Source organism: Pleurodeles waltl, chromosome 5 (genome assembly GCF_031143425.1).
Source record: "Pleurodeles waltl isolate 20211129_DDA chromosome 5, aPleWal1.hap1.20221129, whole genome shotgun sequence".
NCBI lineage: Eukaryota > Metazoa > Chordata > Amphibia > Caudata > Salamandridae > Pleurodeles > Pleurodeles waltl.
This window is the reverse complement of record NC_090444.1, coordinates 666,481,008-666,503,826: the sequence shown is the minus strand read 5'-3', so window position 1 is coordinate 666,503,826 and position 22,819 is coordinate 666,481,008. Positions and strand designations below refer to the sequence as shown.

Genomic DNA, 22,819 nt, shown 5'->3' with positions numbered 1-22,819 from the left:
CATCACCTCCCTAAGAGATTTTACCATCAGAGGTTTCGTTCCCAGCTTCGGTGGAAGGCGGTTGTTCTATCCAGGTGGCTGGTTGACACCTGTTCGGTATAAGTCAATAAGGACGCTCAATGAAGGACCACATGCCAATTATGAATAAATTTAGCTTTACTATAATTTCAGATAAATGCAGGCATTTAGCACATTAACAATAGTGAAATAAGAATGGCAATGAAAAGCACCTATTCATATATATGTACACTACAGATAGTATCTATGTATACGAATGAGCAAAGAGTTCATTGACAGAGTAAGAATAGTAAATTAAAAAAATATCTATATAAATGTTTATATATAAGTACACTACAAAGAGCATCTATGCATACATCTGAGTAAAGAGTTCATTGACAGATATAAACTTGGAATAACTGTATACCAACATGCAATACCCTATGATGTTCAGGGAGCAGAATATTAACGAGTTGAATACTTCAGATAAGCTTTGATTTACTGCACACTAAAATGCACATTTCAATTACTGTGGCAGACTTACACTATGATGTTCAGTAAAGCAGGAAAAACTATAAACGAGCTGAATTTCTCAGATTATAAACACAGTGCAAATATAATAATCAATCATAATAATAGAGCAGAGAAACGAAAAGCCTTTCATCCCTGAGTGGAACTTAACTTAGTCACTTAGTCCACGAGTGCTGGGAAGCCCTCTACCGCCCGCTTGAACCTCTCTCCCCCTCGAGCGTCACGGTCTTGGAACAGCAAAACAGGGAGGCAGCTCTGGGTCTGAAGATGACAGTTTCATAACTCCATCTGCGAGCTTCAAAATTCCCTCACCCACCTTTCAGTGTTTAAATAACCTGAAGCTTGAATTCTACCCCCTTCCAGTATTTTCTAGCTATGTTATCAGTACATGTCTCTTGGCTGCCTTGCCATTCCCTGGCCATTGTTTTCATTCCATCTTTTACTGTGGTCTCGTTCTCAAGGTTGAGACTGACTCTCCTTTACAGCCTGCTTCTCACACATGCAGCTGCGAATAAGTTTATCTACGGAATGTCAAAAGAAAACAAGCTTGAAAGCGAACATCGTGAATTTCTTTCACGTTGTTCTGGCTTCGGCAGGCATCACGCTCATCTACACTGTTCAAGCTAATTAACCCTTTGCGTTACAATGTCTTCCGCATCTTTCCCTACTACTACACTGATCAGCGGTTCAAATCCCCATGTAACACACAATTGTAATCCCGTGCCCAAACCAAAGGCCTATCCACACCATCCCCCAAAATCTCAGGTATTCTGCCGTAGAAGGAGTGATCATCCGTATTAGGGGCATATATGTTGAGGATAACAATGGGTAAACCATCTAACATGCCCTCCACCAGAACATATCGGCCCTCCACATCTGCCTCACAATATACATAAGTGAAGGGAACCCCTGGGGCCACCCACAAAGACATCCCACGTGCATAAGAAGAGAAGGATGATGAAAACATGTGTCCCTGCCATTTCTTAGCCACTTTGTGCGATCCCTCTTCAGCCATGTGTGTTTCCTGAAGACAAGCAATACGAACCTTATGCCTGCTTAGGAGTGAGTGCACCCTGTAGCGTTTTGTGTAACTCTTCAAGCCCCGGACATTCCATGTCAGCATGTTAATATTACGACCCATGGCGATATATTATTGTCCCTCCACCCCCGATGGATATGTATGCCTGCGTGCTACCTCCGCAGTGAGACAAGAAACAGACATATTGCACAGCTCGCCCTGACAACCACACTGTTGAACAAACTTCAAACAATAACAAACCTCCCACACCCCCCACCCCGGAAATACAGTAAAACAACCAGAACAGACCATACTGTAAGTCCATTTTGTGAATGCTGCCAGGACCACAGCCTAAACCCCAACTTACCATATCAAAAGGCCTACCACAGTTGTGGAGTGTCCACAATCCTTCCCAGTCTTCCCCCTCCCCCCCTCCCCCGGCATCAGTCTACAAATGTATCCAGGACCACCCCAGACCTAAGTTCCCTAAGTGTTAGCAGCGCCCCGGCGGGCCAGTTATAGTTCAGTCCATTCGTTGGACCCCATCAGAACCGAGGCCATTTAGCACTGCAGATCTCTTCCAGAAAAACACCCTCTCCGTTTGCTCCGACCCTGCTAGAGGAGAGTGAGAGAGGAGGCATACCGACACCCAGAGGTGTGAGGATAACAGTCAGACCATTGCAGAATCTCCACCCGCTCCCAGCCCCTGCTCCAGAGCTATACCCCGACCGAATCAGCAGCCACCACCATTATTGTTCCATCTTGCTGTATCTCCACTCTGTGAGTCCACCAGCCGACCAGTGTCACGCGACCTCCCTTCCGGGCTTTCTGCTCCAGAAGCCCGATGAGTGACACCGCCAGGGCCACCTTGTCCCACATCTCCAACCATCGCCACACCTCCGGACGATCGAAAAAGTGTGATCTCCCACCCGATAGGACCTTTAAGCATGCCGGATACAGGAGCATGTATCTAGTGCTCATGGCTCGGAGTTTTGCCTTGACCTCCATGAAACCCTTACGAGAGCTCTGCACCTTATTTGTGTAATCAGGATAGATCGATATCTTGCAGTTCTCGCATATTGCCTTATCCGATCACGTGCAGCACGTAGAACACAGTCCCGATCCTTATAGTTTAGCAGGCGGGCAATAATAGCCTTGGGCGGCGCGCCGGGTCGAGGAGGCGTGACAAGGGCCCTATGCGCACTTTCCACCACAAAGACCCTTAACAGCCCAGTTGACTGCAGCACATCTCTGATCCAGTTTTCAACAAAGGACTCCATGGCAGACCCCTCTGTGCGCTCTGGGAAGCCCAGCAACCTGACATTGTTCCGCCAGGACCTTCCCTCTGCATCCTCCAACCACGCTTCCAGACGTCCAACCATGGAGGAGGCCTGTACCATTTGTTTTCGCAGTGCCCCCCCTCAGTTTGTAGCTCCACTATGGAACCCTCCACCACCTTAACCATGTCAGATACCTTCCGGAGGTCCACCAGCATCAGATTGACCTCCACCATCTCTGTCTTACCCTCTAGTGCCACCCGAGAGCCCTGGATGGCCGAAAGCCGCTCCGCGCGCAACGGCTCCTTGATGTTCTGCGGCGTTTCATCGTCTTCTTCTTCTATCTTCTATCTTCTATCTCCATCATCATCCATCTCCATCATCATCCATCTCCATCATCATCCATCTCCATCATCATCCATCTCCATCAATCTTCATCCATCTCCATCAATCACCCCTAATCTGGCCACGCACTGCGGGAGAGCTACCGGGGTAGTATACTTTTCCATTGTGTTTTCCTGTGATGCTTCCATCCGCTTATGATGCCCAATTTCTCCCCACACCTGGACACGGGCTGGGGTGTGGACCCCGATTCAGCGGGCAGCCTCCAATAAAGTCTCAGCGACAAAGTACCACAGAGATAGTATCCGCTGTTCTCCGCTCCTTTAGGCACCACTTTCTCACCAAGCGGCCAAATCAAAGGCCTCAAACCTCCCCAGCAGCCGAGGACCACCCAGTAGGCAGTCACCAGAAAGGTCCAAATAAGTTTGAAAATGCAGAAGAGCAGCAAGAAGAATAGAGGGGAGAAACCGTTCTATTTGGAGGTCCAGAGGCTGCCACCGGACACCCTTGCCCCAGCGCACACCAACCAGTTGTGATGGTCCTGTGGGCCCCAATGTATGCCCCAGGTTGGCGTCCAGCCACCCCGGTTTCTCAGCAGGATGCCGCCGCCCACCTCCTGTCCTAGGCATTCGTCCTCTCAAGCCAGCGGCCACACAGGCCCCCCGGGTGCAGCAGCACGACAAGCTTCCCGCCCCCCAGGTCACGCCCGGCAGCGGGTCCAACGGCGAGCCGCACAGTCCTGGCAGAGGCCCCCCAGCTGCCATCGCTCTTAATAGGCCTCGCGCCTTCCCTTAAAGTCTGACTGGCCCATCCAAGGCCTAGCCGAGGTGGCCATCCCGTGGCCCCAATAAGGCCCTCCTGCAAGTCAGCCACACCAGGCAAACCCCTCCTGTCGGCCGCCCGCCTTCCTACGCGAGCTCCACGGCCCAGCCGCCACCTCCAACGCAGCCCAGCAAAGGCACGCGGGTGCCGCCGTGGCCCCGGCTCCACAAGGTCCAAAAACTGGATCCAATCGCGCTCAGGTCCCCTGAGCGTCCTCCCGACTCAGGAGAGGGGCCCCCACGTTCTCCGGGTGCCCCAGGATCACTGCAGGATTTTGTCAGTGATGGGAGCGCACTAGGAGCATGTCTATCGGCCATGTTTCTTGGCCATGCCCCCCCCCCCCCCCTTTTAACGTACTTTAAGCTGTTCATGCTATTGCTATTGTAGACTATTGTCACCCTTAGTTGTGTAGATCTTTTGCCATACCTCTGTCAAAGGCAAGCTTGGTACAGCTTTCATAATAATACCTGGGTTGTCATTTTTTAAGTAAGCATATCAATATTCAATGTATTTGTGGCTCCCAACTTTCTTGTTAGAAATACTTTTTTTAACAGAAGGCTGAGTGATATGATGAAAATTAAAAACTTATAAAACTGATAACATGAGATGATTATTTATCAAGCGTGTGAACATTTTAGAATGTTCACATATTAACAGCACTTTTTCAGTATTAGCTGTACACATTAAAATGCATCTTGGCATGTGTGTGGCGCTGTAGTTAGTCAGTGAAGATCACACTTGATTTCCAGGCAGTTATAGGTGGTGGTTTTCTGTCTCTTCTCTCAAAAGTTCAGTAAGGTGCCACTGCCTCTGGAAAGATAACTTGCCATCTTTGGAAGGTACAACCATTGCTGTAAATTGACGTGCACTGATATTGGTGTTAAGGTCCTTTTTCCAGAGACAAGTAATGTCTACTGGCATTCAAATATGTCAAGTAAATGCAGCACTTAGTCCTTTTCTTCTACTCTCTCTGCATGTCCGTTGCTAGTAGCACACAGAATTTGATTTAAAGCCCCAGTCAGAGCCCTCTACTAAACCAGGAACTGACTTTGGCACTGTTTTGTTAGTTTGGGGCCCAGGTCCAATCAAACGGCTCCCAATGCAAAAGTCACAGTTATTATTTAGAAGAGTGACACAGTTTCCAGAAAATAAATTAATAGAACAAAAAATGATTACACGAATAGCGAATAATTTTAAATGTATGATGGTCATTGGTATGATCTAGTGTTAGGGATATGGTAAGGGCTATAGTGGTTAAGGGTTAGAGCTTTTATAAACATTATTTTAAGGGATGAGGTGAAAATAGAGATTACAGTGTGGGGTGAGGAGGGGAATCTCAGCCGTGTGTGTCACCGCAATACTGAAAATTCAATATCAAGCATTTACTTTGGGAATATATTTATGGGTCAAATATTGGTGATCCTAGTACTTGGAATGTATACTTGTTGATTGCTAATAGTTTGTTGTCCATAAATAGTAACAAGTGATTTAACTTTATGCTTAAATAGTTGTTTTTTATGTCTGTCACAATAACGATCAATAAAAACAAGATGAGTATGATACGTTTTAAGTATTTTATGGTGTTTTATCAGCTAACCAATTAATAGAGAAGCATACGTAGACCTATTCGGGAGTACATCTTATTCTCTCATCAATCACATTCTAGAATGATTCCTGCTTTGTACCCTCAGTTCGTATGTGATTTTGTTTTTCACTTGAGCATACGTCTAGAAATCTGAACATGCTCCTGCTCTTGGTAAGTGATCTGTAGGGCCATCATCTTGCTTACCTAGTTAGGAAACCGGTAAACATCAAATGTGTAAGTGAGTGGCTGAAAACTAAAAAAAATAAATTAAAAAACATGAAAAAAGAGGAGTTAATTGTTAGATCAGCCGATGTCAATATAGTTCAAGATGTGTACAGTGCGTTTGTCACAAAGGTGTAACCTTTTCTAATAAAGAGGACCCAAGAAGGAAGAGGTGAGAGGGGAAGGAGATGGGAGCTGCAGCCGGGAGAATTGGCAATTCATTGATTGAATAATTGAGGTAACCTTAGGTAGTCCTTAGATTGTAGATAGAATTAAAGGCAAGATTAGGAACTTCAAAATTATCCTTTTCAAGCTTGATAGAAAGGACAGTCGTGGTAAGGGTCAGAAGCTTGCAACATAATCGTGAACAATGTGAAGAAAATATGTGGCCAAATTTTACTTGATTAAAAAAAAAAAAAATGTGGAACACAATAACCATAATTGAGGACCCCGCCATCAGTTATCATTGTACTAAGCACAAAGAAATGAAAAATGTTTTTAAGTTCTACAAGAATTGCAGGCACAGGAGTCGATTTGTATAGCATAAATGGAGCTCTTGAAAGAGCCTAACTGATGATGAAGCAGCACTCCTGGATGTAGATTGACACCACGATTATAACTGTACTTATGCAGAGGAATGGGAAATCTGCATTTCATTTCTGTTGTCCACCTCTTAACTTTCAATTTAATAATATTGTTAATGGGATAGGAGCAGCCTAGGATAATGGAGAATCATTAATGGCAGTGATTCTTAAACCTAATAAAATATTCCCATTATTTTGTCTAATATCTTCCCCTCCTAGCTATTTTTAAACCTCTTTTCAGAAGTGCTACCTGTTAAATAAATCCCTGCTTGCCTCAATTCATAGAATCCAAAATGTCTTTGTTGGTGGTAGGCCACAAAGAAACCATGCACACTAGTTGGGTTTCAGACCTTACACTCCCTCTTTGTGGACACAAAAAGGCATTATAATGTGTGCAGTGGGAATTCTTGTGGGACATAGTATCATTCGAAGTTTTCCCTTTCAGCTAAAAATGTATAGCACATACCTATTTCAGTAAGTGATTACAAAGATTTCTCCTAAGAGTTAAAGAAGCGTCACCAAACAGTGCGTGCGTTTGCTTTTTTTTTATATATATATATATATATATTCATGTATTTAAATTTTGTCCTTATCAGAGATGATGATGATCTGGTGACATTTCATTCAAACATGGGTTTGTGGTTTGCTTCACCAGGTGATACATCTCTATATTGACACAGCGGTTTAAGAAATGCATCCTTCCAGAGTTTAGTGCTGCAGTATCTTGAAGCTACCTTTGCCTCATTGTTTTGATTCGGATACACAGGTCCTTCGAGTTTTTCATCCCCAAGTCAGGAGTGTATGTAGTTTTGTTGGCCGATTTGAGGGGACTGCAGAGGCCACGGCCAGAAGGAAGCATGGGATCTTATTGTGGAAGTGTATGAGCTCGAGTCGGAGTGTTGGAGCTAGGTTGAGTGACCCCCACCTCCTAAGCCATTCTTTTCAACCACGGTCACAGTCCCAACTGTGATCTTTGATAGACGGAAGTAAGGGACAGACTCACAAGATACCATCTTGGCACCTGACTTGTTTTTCCTACTCATAACCAATATGACAAAAAAGGCTTTCATGATAATGGGGACAAAGACATGCGGAGGTTCTCCCTCAAACAAATCTGCAATGGGTGTAGTGGTGGGCTTTGAGATGGGTACAAAAAAAAAAACCTGCAATATACCAAAGTAGCATTGCAAGTTATAAATATTTGTATGTCTCAGCGCCAGTTATGCAGTTCCTTCGAAATTGCATGAAAAATGGGCCAGCCAAGGAGGTTTAGGCGAGGAAATGTATAAATCATTGGCTGTCACTCTGTATTTGGGTTGTAGAAAAATATTGAAAGGTTACCAACTTCCGTGGTCAAGTGGTAACCATTAGGAAAACTGGAATCTGTCTGGGGGAGGCAGCTTTTATTGTAAATAACTGGTTGTAGCTTAGAAGGAACATAAGACAGGCCAATTGGTTGTTGTATTTTGACACAAAGTTCAATTTGATAAGGTGATGCATTTTTGTAATTGTATCGCTTATTCCTTCATGGGACAGGGGCTGGATTACTAATTGCTAAATTTTATGAGGTATACATACTAAACAGCATTAACAATATTAGGAGTCTTAATTTGCAGTGGGTTGCAAGAATTTGGAGAATGAATCCTCAGTCATGAATATTAAGACATGAAAACAGTGATCGCACAAACCCAGCACTTTGCCAGATGAATACATATGGCACTATTCAAAGACATGGAAAGGTATCATCAAAGACACTGTGAACGCAGTGCTCAATGCAGCCTGACTAGTGGCACATCTGACTTAAAGATGGAGATTTTAGAAACTTGGTGGGCGATGGACCGATTTGAGATGCAGAATGCAAAGAGGAGACAAAGGTTGCATGGGCAAGTGATGAGGGACAATGTGGGTGACAAAGGCCAGAGCAAGCAGCACAGTGGAACAGCAAAGGATTTGACCACAGGAAAAAAACAAATAATCAGAGTGGAGAGAAAGGGGCACATTTGTGTGCAGGTATCTGGAGCATGTATTGGGGAGGGAATCAAGGAGCTTTTATATCAACACGAAGAATCTGTTGTCATGCCCTCTTACAGTGCATGTAAATGGTGTGTGTGTGGGTGTGTATACGCACCTGGTTTCAGCAATTCATTGACATATAGCTGTGAAAGCAGGTTATCCTACTGTGGCTTTGATCTTCACAAATACCATTCCACTTTAAGATGTGCACTTATTCTCTTATTTTACCTCACACGGTTTGACTGGGCCCCTCGCATTTAGATATTTGCGCAGTCTTGATCATGTTATTAATTGTATTCTTGATACTTTCTGGCGAATTTCGGATACTTAATTTGTTTTTATTCACAGTCAATGTTGGGGAAGACTGCCCAGTGTTTGATGGACTTTTTGAATTCTGTCAGTTGTCAACTGGAGGCTCTGTCGGTAAGATGTGTATTTTTTGCTAGGCTGCTCTTATGCCATTGTTAATCTGTTGTTTGTTAAATGCATTGTTCTATGGTTCTTGCAGTTTAGGAGGGGGTAGAGGATAGACATGGTTCACAATTTCACTGTCTGCACAAAATCTCCCTCCGTTATGTTACCACATAGTAAATAGAATACTTCATACATGTCTCTCCCCAAACCTTTTTATGCTACTACTCACCAGGACCTACTGAGACCTTTATTAAAGACTTCGGTTTGGTTAGCCAACCACTTCCCTTGTATCCTTCAACATCCCAAAAAAGAGTAACTTTAGCTTCTGACTGTAGAGCAGTTTCATTGCTTCATCACAAGAACTCTTAGACCAGTGCAACAATTTCAAACTAGACGCCCTATCCAAAAGCACCTTCCATATAAAAAGCTACTAACTATGCATAATCCTCCAACATTGAATAAAAATAGCCAGCTTATCAATGGCTCTGATCTACTAAACCGTTTACGTTATCACTGCACACTGCAAGATACATCCCGAACACACCATGTTGCTCAGATTCAAGAATAAGTTGTCACTAAAATTCCTTATCTAAAAGAGAAAGATGTAATACCATTAACTGATCAATGTGTTGTGCCCCTTCCATCTCAGCTTGCTTACCATAGTCATCTTCTGAATGATATACTTTGCACCTCATTACATATTCGTTGATGAATGTTTTTGTTGGCATGTATTTGTGGTTTGTCAAAAACTGGAATAAATATCATTAGACTCCGGGGATCCATGGCTTACTTCGATTGCTGCCACGTTTGCAGAGGAAGCAGCAGCTCTGATATCATCCTCATTTGTTAACAGATCCCTACACTCAGGAGGAGAGGCCTTTGTGCACCCGTCACTCTAAATAGCGACCTCTAGCCCTTTGACCCTCTAAGTACAAATAACTATTGTAGAACTCTCTTGAAACTCCAGAATCCTAGAGAAAATTGTCATAACCCAGTTCATAGCCACTTAAAAACATTTGGAATAAAGAAAACTCTGGAAAATGTATGGAATGGCCTGCTTAAGGATTTTCAGGTTGTTGATACTTGTGGACTTAACTTCCACCTTCTGTAGGAAGGACCATATCATCCTCCTACACTGGCTCCAGTGTATATGTGTTTGCAATCAAGTGCTTCACATTCTGGCTTGAAGAACACAGCCAAAATGTTACACTTGGTTACCTCCTCTACCCACCCAGCTCAGTCTGGTCTTGCACCGCCCAATACTCTTACCTCCTCTCCTGATCAGTAGCTACATAGAGCATCTTGTAGAACTCCTCAGAGTGACTCCCCATCGACTTTAAAATCAACTTCAAAATTAAGGTAAAAAAGACAATAGTACAGTAACTAATAATATCAAAGTAATTGAAACTGCTTAAAACTCATTGGACCCAAAAGTGCAATACTGATTACAGGCCAATTCTGCTTTTTCAAACCGATCAGCACATTGAGCCCGTCCTCATGTTCTCTGGGGGAAATGGTTCCATAGGAACTTGGGTGTGTTTTGTTAAGTGTACATGAAATTCGGTTCTGTGATGGGAAGAGTACTCCTATCCTTCCACCAAATGAAACTGCTCAAAATTCGAGCACACAGGTTGTAGGTGTCCTAGTTGGCGCCTGCATCATATTGTCCTACGTACATATCAAATTAAGCGTACTATAGAATGCTTAAAATACAGATGTACATATAATTCTGGGGCTGTATCAGCCCTACCTCTTAAAACAACGGCAAATTCCTTTGCATGGAAGAATCTGTTTCAAAATACAAGGGCTCGCCTACAAAAGCATTGAAGGGTCTGCATCTGCCTACTTGAAGAAAAAAGTCAAATGCTACCTCTTTCAACCCCCTCTCGCCTTTTCCCAGGCCAACATCATAAATCATTAGCACAACTGTAGGAAGTTGGCTTTGTATGCACTATTTCAAAGTAAGGAATAGTATGCACAGAGTCCAAGGGTTCCCCTTAGAGGTAAGATAGTGGCAAAAAGAGATAATACTAATGCTCTATTTTGTGGTAGTGTGGTCGAGCAGTAGGCTTATCAAAGGAGTAGTGTTAAGCATTTGTTGTACATACACACAGGCAATAAATGAGGAACACACACTCCGAGACAAATCCAGGCCAATAGGTTTTGTTATAGAAAAATATATTTTCTTAGTTTATTTTAAGAACCACAGGTTCAAATTCTACATGTAATATCTCATTTGAAAGGTATTGCAGGTAAGTACTTTAGGAACTTTGAATAATCACAATAGCATATATACTTTTTCCATAAAACACATTTAGCTGTTTTAAAAGTGGACACAGTGCAATTTTCACAGTTCCTGGGGGAGGTAAAGTAATGTTAGTTCTTGCAGGTAAGTAAACCACCTACGGGGTTCAAATTGGGGTCCAAGGTAGCCCACCGTTGGGGGTTCAGAGCAACCCCAAAGTCACCACACCAGCAGCTCAGGGCCAGTCAGGTGCAGAGTTCAAAGTGGTGCCCAAAACGCATAGGCTTCAATGGAAAGAAGGGGGTGCCCCGGTTCCAGTCTGCCAGCAGGTAAGTACCCGCGTCTTCGGGGGGCAGACCAGGGGGGTTTTGTAGGGCACCGGGAGGGACACAAGCTCACACAAAAAGTACACCCTCAGCGGCACTGGTGCGGCCGGGTGCAGTGTGCAAACAAGCGTCGGGTTCGCAATGTAAATCAATGGGAGACCAAGGGGTCTCTTCAGCGGTGCAGGCAGGCAAGGGGGGGGCTCCTCGGGGTAGCCACCACCTGGGCAAGGGAGAGGGCCTCCTGGGGGTCACTCCTGCACTGAAGTTCCGATCCTTCAGGTGCTGGGGGCTGCGGGTGCAGGGTCTTTTCCAGCCGTCGGGATTTTAGAGTCGGGCAGTCGCGGTCAGGGGGAGCCTCGGGATTCCCTCTGCAGGCGTCGCTGTGGGGGCTCAGGGGAGACGACTTTGGTTACTCACGGTCTCTGAGTCGCCGGAGGGTCTTCCCTGAGGTGTTGGTTCTCCACCAGTCGAGTTGGGGTCGCCGGGTGCAGTGTGGCAAGTCTCACGCTTCTTGCGGGGATTTGCAGGGGTCTTTAAATCTGCTCCTCTGAAACAAAGTTGCAGTCTTTTTGGAACAGGGCCGCTGTCCTCGGGAGTTTCTGGTTCCTCTTGAAGCAGGGCAGTCCTCTGAGGATTCAGAGGTCGCTGGTCCTGGGGAAAGCGTCGCTGGAGCAGGTTTCTTTAGAAGACAGGAGACAGGCCGGTAGGACTGGGGCCAAAGCAGTTGGTGTCTTCTTTCTTCTTCTGCAGGGGTTTTTCAGCTCAGCAGTCCTCTTCTTCTGTAAGTTGCAGGAATCTAAATTCTTAGGTTCAGGGGAGCCCTTAAATACTAAATTTAAGGGCGTGTTTAGGTCTGGGGGGTTAGTAGCCAATGGCTACTAGCCCTGAGGGTGGGTACACCCTCTTTGTGCCTCCTCCCAAGGGGAGGGGGTCACATTCCTATCCCTATTGGGGGAATCCTCCTTCTACAAGATGGAGGATTTCTAAAAGTCAGTCACCTCAGCTCAGGACACCTTAGGGGCTGTCCTGACTGGCCAGTGACTCCTCCTTGTTTTTCTCATTATCTCTCCTGGACTTGCCGCCAAAAGTGGGGGCTGGGTCCAGGGGGCGGGCATCTCCACTAGCTGGAGTGCCCTGGGGCATTGTAACAGGAAGCTTGAGCCTTTGAAGCTCACTGCTAGGTGTTACAGTTCCTGCAGGGGGGAGGTGTGAAGCATCTCCACCCAGAGCAGGCTTTGTTTCTGTCCTCAGAGAGCACAAAGGCTCTCACCGCATGGGGTCAGAAACTCGTCTCTCAGCAGCAGGCTGGCACAGACCAGTCAGTCCTGCACTGAACAATTGGGTAAATTACAGGGGGCATCTCTAAGATGCCCTCTGTGTGCATTTTTTAATAAATCCAACACTGGCATCAGTGTGGGTTTATTATTCTGAGAAGTTTGATACTAAACTTCCTAGTATTCAGTGTAGCCATTATGGAGCTGTGGAGTTCGTTTTTGACAGACTCCCAGACCATATACTCTTATGGCTACCCTGCACTTACAATGTCTAAGGTTTTGCTTAGACACTGTAGGGGCATAGTGCTCATGCACATATGCCCTCACCTGTGGTATAGTGCACCCTGCCTTAGGGCTGTAAGGCCTGCTAGAGGGGTGACTTACCTATGCCACAGGCAGTGTGAGGTTGGCATGGCACCCTGAGGGGAGTGCCATGTCGACTTAGTCATTTTCTCCCCACCAGCACACACAAGCTGGCAAGCAGTGTGTCTGTGCTGAGTGAGAGGTCCCTAGGGTGGCATAAGACATGCTGCAGCCCTTAGAGACCTTCCCTGGCATCAGGGCCCTTGGTACCAGGGTACCAGTTACAAGGGACTTACTTAGGTGCCAGGGTTGTGCCAATTGTGGAAACAATGGTACTTTTTAGATGAAAGAACACTGGTGCTGGGGCCTGGTTAGCAGGGTCCCAGCACACTTCTCAGTCAAGTCAGCATCAGTATCAGGCAAAAAGTGGGGGGTAACTGCAACAGGGAGCCATTTCTTTACAACAACCAACTGCAAATCAAGATGGAATTGATGCCGCCCACTCACTGACCTCCCTTATGTAGTGATCTCCCTCCTCTGCTGCACATGTAAGTTTAAAGAGCTTCAGAGCAAATCTAAAGCCTTCCTTTTTTAACTCTCATCGCAGACCCCTAAGGCTTTAATTTGCGAAAGCACATAAAGCACTGCTAACCAAGCACAAGCAGGCGGGACACGAGAAGGATTTCCTCTTGGACTATGATTACCTGGTTCATCCTCCGTATTGTAATAAATGTCCTATTGGAATTCGGAAGCCAAGCAGCACAGCACAATGTGTCTGTAATCCCCTGCAATGCGCGCAGCAACACTGCTGCATCATTAGACGTATATATCATCACACAATGCAAGTGTAAGTTATAAAACATTAATGCACTTTGAAATAGAACATCATGGTAATGTAACTTCTGCAGCATAATACGGATTTCATCAGAGCATCCAACAATAGCCCTTACTGTGAAACCTCTCCAAGAGCACCAAGAAGCGATTTAGTTATGTAGTGCTTTTCTACTGGTAGTGTATTCTTGCCCCTCACACTGTACCACTCAGTGTCTGTGCCCTCTGTGTAAATAGAAAGTAAGAGGACTAAAGAGTGCACAAGGGGGCCAGAGCGGAGCATGTTATGTGTTTCTACTCTTATTCTAGTGGTTTTGCTCCTACAGGACATCCTATAAGGGGAAAGGAGGCATACCAGCAACTACAGTACTAGAAATGCTGCATGTTGACTTTTCTATTCCCATGATTTGCCTCTCCTAGCCTCTGGTGATTGGGAAAACATTGCTCTGTTTTTGTTATACTTTCCCATTCTGAGCACTGATTATGGGAGTGTTTGTAATGAGGCTCCTGTAGTGACTGGAAAAGAACAGTCAGTTTTCCCTTTAATTTCCCACTAGGAGTATTGACTTAGTGTTATATTTGTAGTGAAACTTCTCTCTAAATTAACAACAAAGTGCTTGATAATGTAGGCTACCTCTGCTCCTGACCATTCTCTTAAGTACCTAGAAGCAATTTAGTTTTTCATTGAGTTTTATTCAATGTGATGGGTGTGATGCCAAGCAGTGATCCACAGTGCTTCTGTTTTAAATTTAATTCACCATCAACTATCCAAGCTGCAGTACTGTATTTTACAGGGAAGTATTGTTTGTCTGATTTCCCAAGACAAAATGACAAGCTTGTTCCCAACAATTGATAGCCTATGATAACCCTAATAAACTATGTGCAGACGTCACTACAGATTACATACAATTTCTTTTTTAGGGTATTTTTCAAGGCCTGGGTGGAACTCGCAGAGTTTCATGTCGTGTAATCCTGCAGAGTTATATAAAAGGTCCTCGAGCGTCCGCTGAGCCCCATGGGCCAAATTCAGGCATGTTGCTCTGCACGTGCTGATGTTTAGCACCAGGGGCTTGTTCCACAGTTTAGAATTAGTGTGAACACAACCACGAGGCACGCCAGAGGGTGCTGCTTTCTGCCGCTCGGCTAGCGGCATCTTCCTCAACACGAACGGCTGTGCCCTGATTCCACCGCCTGCGTTGAGAAATCTCGCCAGGAGTCGTTCTAGCACCCATAAAATCACACTAGGGACCCAAATTCTCACTCTTGCTCACCGATTGTTAACGTTTGTGAGCTGCACCTGAGAAGAAACTCTGGCGGTTGGCGAGTTTTGCTGGAACTCCGCACTCCAAGTGGAGCACAGGGTGGACATACCTCTGCGAACTCTGCTGGTGGAACAGAATGTTTCACCCATCTGTATATATTTCCTGTCTTTGTGACCAAAGCCATGTGTATTGTCTTTGTGTCTACAAGTAAATTGACACTTATTATAGACCACACTATCACTGTCCATTATTAACTTTTGGGTATTTGTTATGGGCAACATAGATTCTGATGTATGACTTTCTAGGCACTACAGATAAGGAATGTTTACATGGCTACAGCAGTGGACCTACTGCTGAAGCAGCCAAATGTCTAATCTTTTCGAATTTTGAGGTGACCTTGTTCTCATTAAAATGTCAAAAGGGATACAGGCCCTGCCCTTTACACCACCTTAGACTCTGAAAGCCGTCTTCCCCACTTTGTGTGCTTAAATGTAAACACAGAAAGCTGATGTTGTCTGGCTGATCTTAAGTTATTCTTTTGAATATGTTTGGCAAATGTAGAAGTCAAGATTTTAGGGCTCTCCGTATAAAAGATGTGATGCCAATGCAGGCTGTTATCAGTAAGGTCCTCTTATGCACCAGGACCCATGCGGCTGCTGATGGTGCCATCACACAAGAGCAAACATTTTTAAGCCTAGGAGAAATCCTAAATGAGACATTTTGAATCCATTGCAGAAGAGGAAGGATTTCTTAGGAAGGCACAGGTAGACTGGGTTGCCGGAATCTATTTTTAATTGAACAAAAATGTTCGAGACCAAAACTGAGGGGAGGTTAGCAAAGTAAAGACTCTGAAAAGTGCTTCAAGGTGGTTTCACTGAGCGGGCAGTTCACTGTTGAGCTGGTTATCAGCTTGCCCAGATTTGAATAACTTCTGGTGGTTCATGTGCTGTTCCCAAGGATACTGGCCTCAAGTTACCATCACATTTATTAGAATGGTTCCTAGTCAACATGCTCTCCTTCTTGGAGAACTGGGTTTTATGATTTTTTTTTTTTTTTTTGCTTGCATTTTTAATGCTGTTATTAAGATTTTCATGCAAGAGACGGAATGCATGTTAATATAAGATCATACACTCGGTGTTTCCAGTTTTCCTGTATATGATGGAGTTCGCTATGTTACGTTCAACAGCACTTATGTGGTTGTGACCGTTAACGGTAGATTCACATCTGTTACATTGTCTATCAAAGAGTGCAAAAATATTTGAACTACATGAAGATAGTTGAAAAACAGTGCAAAAAACTGAGAGAGAAAAAACAAAAACAAAAAGTGTAAAACAAAACAACGATTGCAAATACAGTTAGTTTCTCTCAACCAAAGTTATGGCGTAATGCCCAGTACCCATACCATTTGTACCAGTCTGTCTAATGCTATGTAGAATACCTTTGGGTTCCCTACAGTGTAATTTATGAAGATCATACTATTGTGTGTCAGTGCACTATGCAGTCATGTTATGCATTTATGCACCCTTGTTAGCTTGTTACCATAAGGCGGGTGTATGTCTGACTTTGTTTCCACCTTTTCTAGGTAGGTATCCCATAATGAAAAATGCTCTCCCCTGCCGGAGGGATTTCACAACGCAGCAACCTCCACATACGCCCATTTTAAGACCTCTATCCACCAATCTGGATTTGAGGGTGTGATTGCTGTCTCCGAGGCCATAGTAATACGTTGTTATGCTAAAATTAATGCTAGATCTATCAAGGAGCAGGCAAATTTGGATGGCTTAAGACAGGCCATCTGGCCACAAAGGCATGTTTTGGTATCTTTTAGTATGAGCCGCCCCAAACCTCAGTCAAACTCTTAAGCACTTCATCCCCAGAATAGACACACTGTCGAGCAGCACCACATCATGTGCAAAGAAGTCAGCATCATTCTCATCACATTTAGGGCAGTAAGTGGATACTCCTGGGTACATGTGTCTTCCGCATTTTAGAGGTAGGTAGGTATGATGTATGTAGTTGAATTGCGTGTGTCTATCTTGAGTTTTCTGAAGTTCACTTAATATGTCCAAGACATTTTGCCCACTGTGTCTCTCTCAACTCGTTTCTCAGTCGTTTCCACCATTTCTTTATGTATCTTGTGTTTGACTCTGCTGATTGCAAAAGGTGTTGAATACAGACAGTTAACCACCTCTCTAGGAGTAATGTGTGTCAGCACTACTTGTAGTGGTTGTGAGGTAGTGTTTTTCACACCCTTGGTTTTCCATTAGTCATTCGCTTGTTGTACAAGCGCACTGTATAGCAGAAATTGACTGGGGCCTACCCCATACATTTTTGCCAAGTTATCAAAGGACCGCAGTTTCTTTTTTCCATATAAGTGGACAGGGGTCTCCAGTAATCCCAAAGTGCTCTATTGGGGGGTAGTGTGGTCAAACAGCTTTAGGTTAAACTTTCGCTATAGGCACACAGTCAAGAAATGATGCACACAACTCAATAAGGAGAGCCACACCAATTTATAAATATAATATGTACCTTAATATAATATTAGGCACCAAAATCATCACCATCTGGTAAGTACATTTTAAAAGAGAAATTCCTACATTTTTGATAAGACAACACTTAGTGTAATTTTCTAAAGCAGCAATGTTACCCTGTGGAGGAAAAACGTACTTCAAACTGGTATTCAGAAGCGACTTACAAGACATATATCTTCTGGACTTACGGTGAGTATGGGGCAGGGTCCTAGGCTATACCAACAGATCACCTGAGGAGGCACTGGGGCAGCCTGGTGCAGAGGTGCAGTTCACCAACGGGTGCCCCGTTGAAGAAAATGGGGATTGGTTTGGTCAGAAAGTTGCTGTACGTTGGGACTGGAGGGACCAGTGCAGCTGAACCAACAAGGGGATTCAAGTCCTGTGATGCTGGGGGACACCTTTGGTCCTCTTCTCCTTGGTCCGGGGCGCCCAGGTGCAGAGATGTCCTGAGGTGTCGGGTTTTTGTAACCAGGTCACTTGCTGTAGATGGGGGACTGCATAAAGATGCTGCAGGCAGCGTCTTGAAGTCCACAATTGGCAAACCCAAGGTGAAGTTTGTCTCTGGAGGGTTTTGCGACCATGGTGGCACAACTGGCTCACTTCAGCTCATGCTAGGGGGCATGGGTGTGGTGGTGCTTTCCAGTGTCAGGTTTTGGCAATCTGGAGTCCTCACAGTTTTTCTGGGGTGCCTGCAGGATGTAGGGAAGTAGCTCAGTTACTCCTTGGGAGCTCTTGGGTCTTGGTTGAAGGCTGGCAGTCCTCCCAGGTTTTTGGAGGCACAGGCAGTTGCAGGATAAGTAGTCTTCGGCGCAATCGTGGAGGACTGGAGGCAGGCTGGTGGGCTAGGGCCAAGTCAGTTGCTGGTCTTCTATTCTTGCTTTTGCGACTCTTTAGCGTCCGTCGTCTTCTTTCAGGTTGGCAGGATCTGCTTTTCTGGTGCCAGTGGCTCCCGCAAATTTTAGATTTAGGGGCATTAGGGAAGTGAAGGGTAATAGCCAATGGGCTGCATAACCCTAGGATCATTATGTCCATTATATGACCACTTCCTGTGGGAAGTGGGCATAACCCTGTGCCAGAGTTCCTAGTTCTGGTTTCACCAAGATGCCAAATTTTCAGTTTTCGTGTCCACATCAGTTAGCTCACCTTAGGGGTGAAACTGTCCTGAAGGTGGACACGCCTCTTTGACTACTAATTTTTCCTGCCTGTCCAGGCACCAAATGGGCCCTGGGCCAGGGGGGTCGGCATCCCCTCACCACTGGGGGAAGCCAGATTTGCATACCAAAGGTGGCGGGCTCTTTGAAGCTCCCTGCCTTAAAATGCAGATTTGGAGGTCATCCTGTTTGAAAGGTTGTGGAACACCCTTGTCAGATCAGGCTTTACTCCTGGCCTTCCGAGAGCATTTGCTCTCACCTTTGAGGGTCAAAAACGTGTTTGCGGAGACACGCTGGTCAAAACCAGTCGGCCAGCTCACTGGTAGTTGGTAGGTTATTCAGGGGGCATCTTGAAGGTGCCCTCTGGGTGCAGTTATTAATAAATCAATTGCTGGAATTATTAGTGGGGGCTTACTACTACAAGATGTTTGACCTCCAACATCCCTGGTTTCAGTGAAGCCATCATGTAGCTGGGGAACTCGTATTGACCAGTGTCCAGCACATGTACTTAAATGGCTTTCCTGATCATTTACCATGCCTAGAGTCAACAAAGATGTCCACACATGTAATATAATGCACCCTGCCTTAGGGCTGGAAGGCCTGCTGTAGGGTTGACTTGCATGCAGTGTTAGGGGACATTGCGCACAGGGATGTTGAACATGCCATGTTTTCGTTTTGGTCTGCACCAAGATACGTAGCCTGCAAAAGCAGTCTGTCATCTGAGGGATCCCTTAGGGTGGCACAATTTGCGCTGCAGCTCAAACATCTAATATTGATAAACCTGCACTGGTTCCAGTGATGGATTTATCAGTACATGTACCCAGAGGACACCTTGGAGGTGTCCCCTGAAAACCTACCAGCCTCTGATGTGCTTGCTGACTGTTTTCCGCCAGCCTGCCACCCGTGACATGGTTCTGGCTCCCTAGGGTGAGAGCCTTTTGCTCTCAGGAGGCCCAGAACAAAAGCCTATCTGAGAAGACAGGATGACCTGCTGATTAGCCTTCCTAAGGCGGCAACCCTAAAAATGGGAGCGTCAAAACGCTTGTTAAAATTACTGGACCAATTGGAACTGTCTAAAATAGATTTGGAGATTTAAAATACAAATCAATTGGACAATAGATGCCAAACTTTGGACAGTACAAAACAATAGACTAGGGGAATCTATCTTGTGTCTTGTCTCCCATTTTTGTGTTGCTATTGACTGGTTGAAGTACTATTCTGAGTATTTGTCTTCTTAGGAGGCATTTTATTTATGTGTTTATGGGATTAATTATTAAATTATATTTTTGAGATATTTCCTTTATCTTGACTGATCATTGGTAGTTGTGTTGATTGTGTAGTTGACTGAGTGGTGGATAGTTTGTTCCCCCCCGGGGTTTTTATTTTGTTATTACTAAAGGGATGACTTCTCCGTGAGCAAGACACCACCGGCACAGTCCTTTCTTTGCTATCCCAAGGAGCAGCAGGCACAGTCCAACTGAGGTGCAGCCTCTTCCCTGCCAGGTCCCAGGTCAGCTGCGCAGTTCTTCTTTAGTCCTTTTTTGCAATCCAGGTGAGCTCTGAGCTCTGGGGGCCATGGGTGCCTCTTTTATGCCCAGAAAGTGTCCTTAGGGGAGGTTGCGGTTACTAGCCGGTGGGCTACCTGGATACCTCCCGCCTGCTCACAACTTCCTGTGATGTGTGGCCCTGAGTGCTCTATTATGCCCACTCCTAAGATGGCTGAACCCCTCTCTCGATGTCGTTTATATAGTAACCCCTAGTGTGACTACCTTAGGTCAGATCCATTTTCCCATGGGTGTGTAGTCCAGTGTTTTCCCTTTGCTGTCGCTGTCACCCTTCTGTCTACCTACACCAAGGAGCAGCTCCTCTACTGTGTGATTGCCATTTGCCCGTCAAAAGCGGCTTCCCCTTTGAAGCTTTCCTTTTGGGCTCTCACTCTGTGTAGCCTTTCCTGACGCAGGGAAAATAACATCTCCTCCCTCAGCATATTCTTTGTGGGCTTTCATGCGAGTCATTTACAATTCTTCCCAGGAGCCCAGAAGGATGTCTTGAGGATAGACCATTGTGTGCAACAGTAAAGGGACACTGGAAACCTTGGGCAACTAAGTGGCAACTTGCTAAAGTTGCACTTTGCCCACCAGTGACATTAAATTCAATTGAACCATTAAATCAGATTTAATGCACTTATTCTTTTGATGCCTTGAAGTTCCAACTTTTATAGTCCCAGTCAGATGTTAGCAAGGCTGAGATGTCAGCCTGTTACTCTGCACACGCAAATGGGGCTACCCACCTTTTAACATAGGAACAACAGCGATGGTTTAACTGTTAGGAGCTTAAAAACATGAAACTACAGGTCCAAGTCTCTAATATAATGCACCTTGCCTTTAGGGCTTAGTAGGTCTGTTTTAGGGGTGACTTACAAATGATAAAAAGGAAGACCTGGGCATTGCCATTGTTTGAAATGGAAAAGATGAGTTAGAAGTTTAAAACTACCAGCCTGCAGTGGCAGCCTGGGAGTCATGCTTTTGCCTTGTCACCCTTGTTGTGGCACTACTAGAGCTGCAGTCTATGAGAGAGACTTAAATTTACAAACCCTAGGTACCATATACTAATTTGGAACCTACAAGTAAGTCAAGTTATGCTAACAGGGGATAAGCCAATACAATCTGCACCTTTTTAAGGGTCAGAGCACATGAACGGAGTCCTGATTAGCAGGTCTCAGGGCATTTCAGAGTCATTACATCAGTGCTGATTTGTCAGAAATGGTGCAAAAAGTGTGGGTGAACCCACTTCAAAAGACTCTTTACTCAGTGTCCTCTCATCACTACCCTAAATGCATCCCAGACAAGTTGACCATTCGATTTTGTCCCAGTGTTTTTTGTGAAGTAGTGTTCTATATGTTCTGCGATCTCTTCTTTAATTATCAGGTTCTGCAACAAAGCTGGTGAAAGTCTCCACATGGTTATGCAAGGGGAGGCATGCCCCCAGGAAATCGGTAATTTAATGCGGTTGTGATCTGGCTGGGTCCGGTGTAAATATTCAGAGTCACATACCCTCATTGCGGCCTCTACACTACAGTAGATTAAATCTATGCAAGTGTGCAGTGTATGCATACCATAGTGAAACAATAGTTCCATCTCAACAGGGTGCAATTCATGCCGGACGTCATTTAGTAGTGAATCCCTTGTTCATTAAACTAAGTGACATGTTGTGAGCAGTGACCTTGTACCTGCCAAGGGTGGCGTCTCTTTTGAGGTCTACATTAGGGATGCTCTTAAAGTTGCCACTCCATTTATGCGGTGAGTCAGGGTTAGAAAGCAGAGACCTAATAAGTGTCAACAACTATGCCTCACCATTTCTTATGTAGTTTAGACAATTCTGAGAAATGTGCTTCCTGCTAGCATCCAAAATGCACATGTCAGCATTAGTGATCTGCATGTTTTTGTATTATGTGAATGAGGCCATACCACAAATGTTCCAGGTAAGAGTATTGTATTTGGGAAAAGGCTCTCTCACATGTTCAGCAGTCGAGTAATGATAGGGGGTACCGTCAGTGTACCATCAGTGTCAGTTGTCCCACCTGCATATGCAGTTAGCGCACTTCAGTATAGAAGCAGGTATACTTAGACTAGTAACAGTTGTACACCCTGCTCCCCATCCCAAGTCAAGTTTTCAGAAGCTACCTTTCCAACAAACTGGCACCATGAAAGTTTGCTATACATATTGTCTGTTTTGGTTTGTGATGGGGAAACTATACTAACAGGCACATGCAAGTACAAGCTTCCATGAGATTCTTTGTTGTGAGTATCAGCATGCTCGTGCGTCTCTCTCTCTCTCTCTCTCTCTCTCTATGCAGTTAGGTAGCAGTGTGCCAATGCCCCCATTGTCTAGGTAGTGTTTCTCCCAAAGCCACATTGGAGCAGAAATCTGATATAAGTAAAGAATGTTATTGCACCCTTTTCGCTGTCATAGGTTTGGTGTGTGGGCCCTCCCATAGTTCAGGTTTATCTTTGTCAGTTCCTCAGCATTCAACATGAACCTGTATTACTTTTTGCCTGCTGATTGTCACGGCTAGAACATTGCTCTATCTC

At 44.9% G+C, this 22,819-nt stretch overlaps 1 protein-coding gene across 1 annotated transcript in view; it reads left to right on the top strand.

Annotated features, from left to right (window-relative positions):
* The window catches only part of HDAC2 (histone deacetylase 2), a 169,529-nt gene that overhangs the window by 28,135 nt on the left and 118,575 nt on the right, over positions 1-22,819 (top strand). The window contains exon 4 of the mRNA XM_069234546.1: positions 8,740-8,814. Coding sequence (XP_069090647.1) covers positions 8,740-8,814 — 75 coding nt within the window. The remainder of the gene's footprint in view (positions 1-8,739; positions 8,815-22,819) is intronic.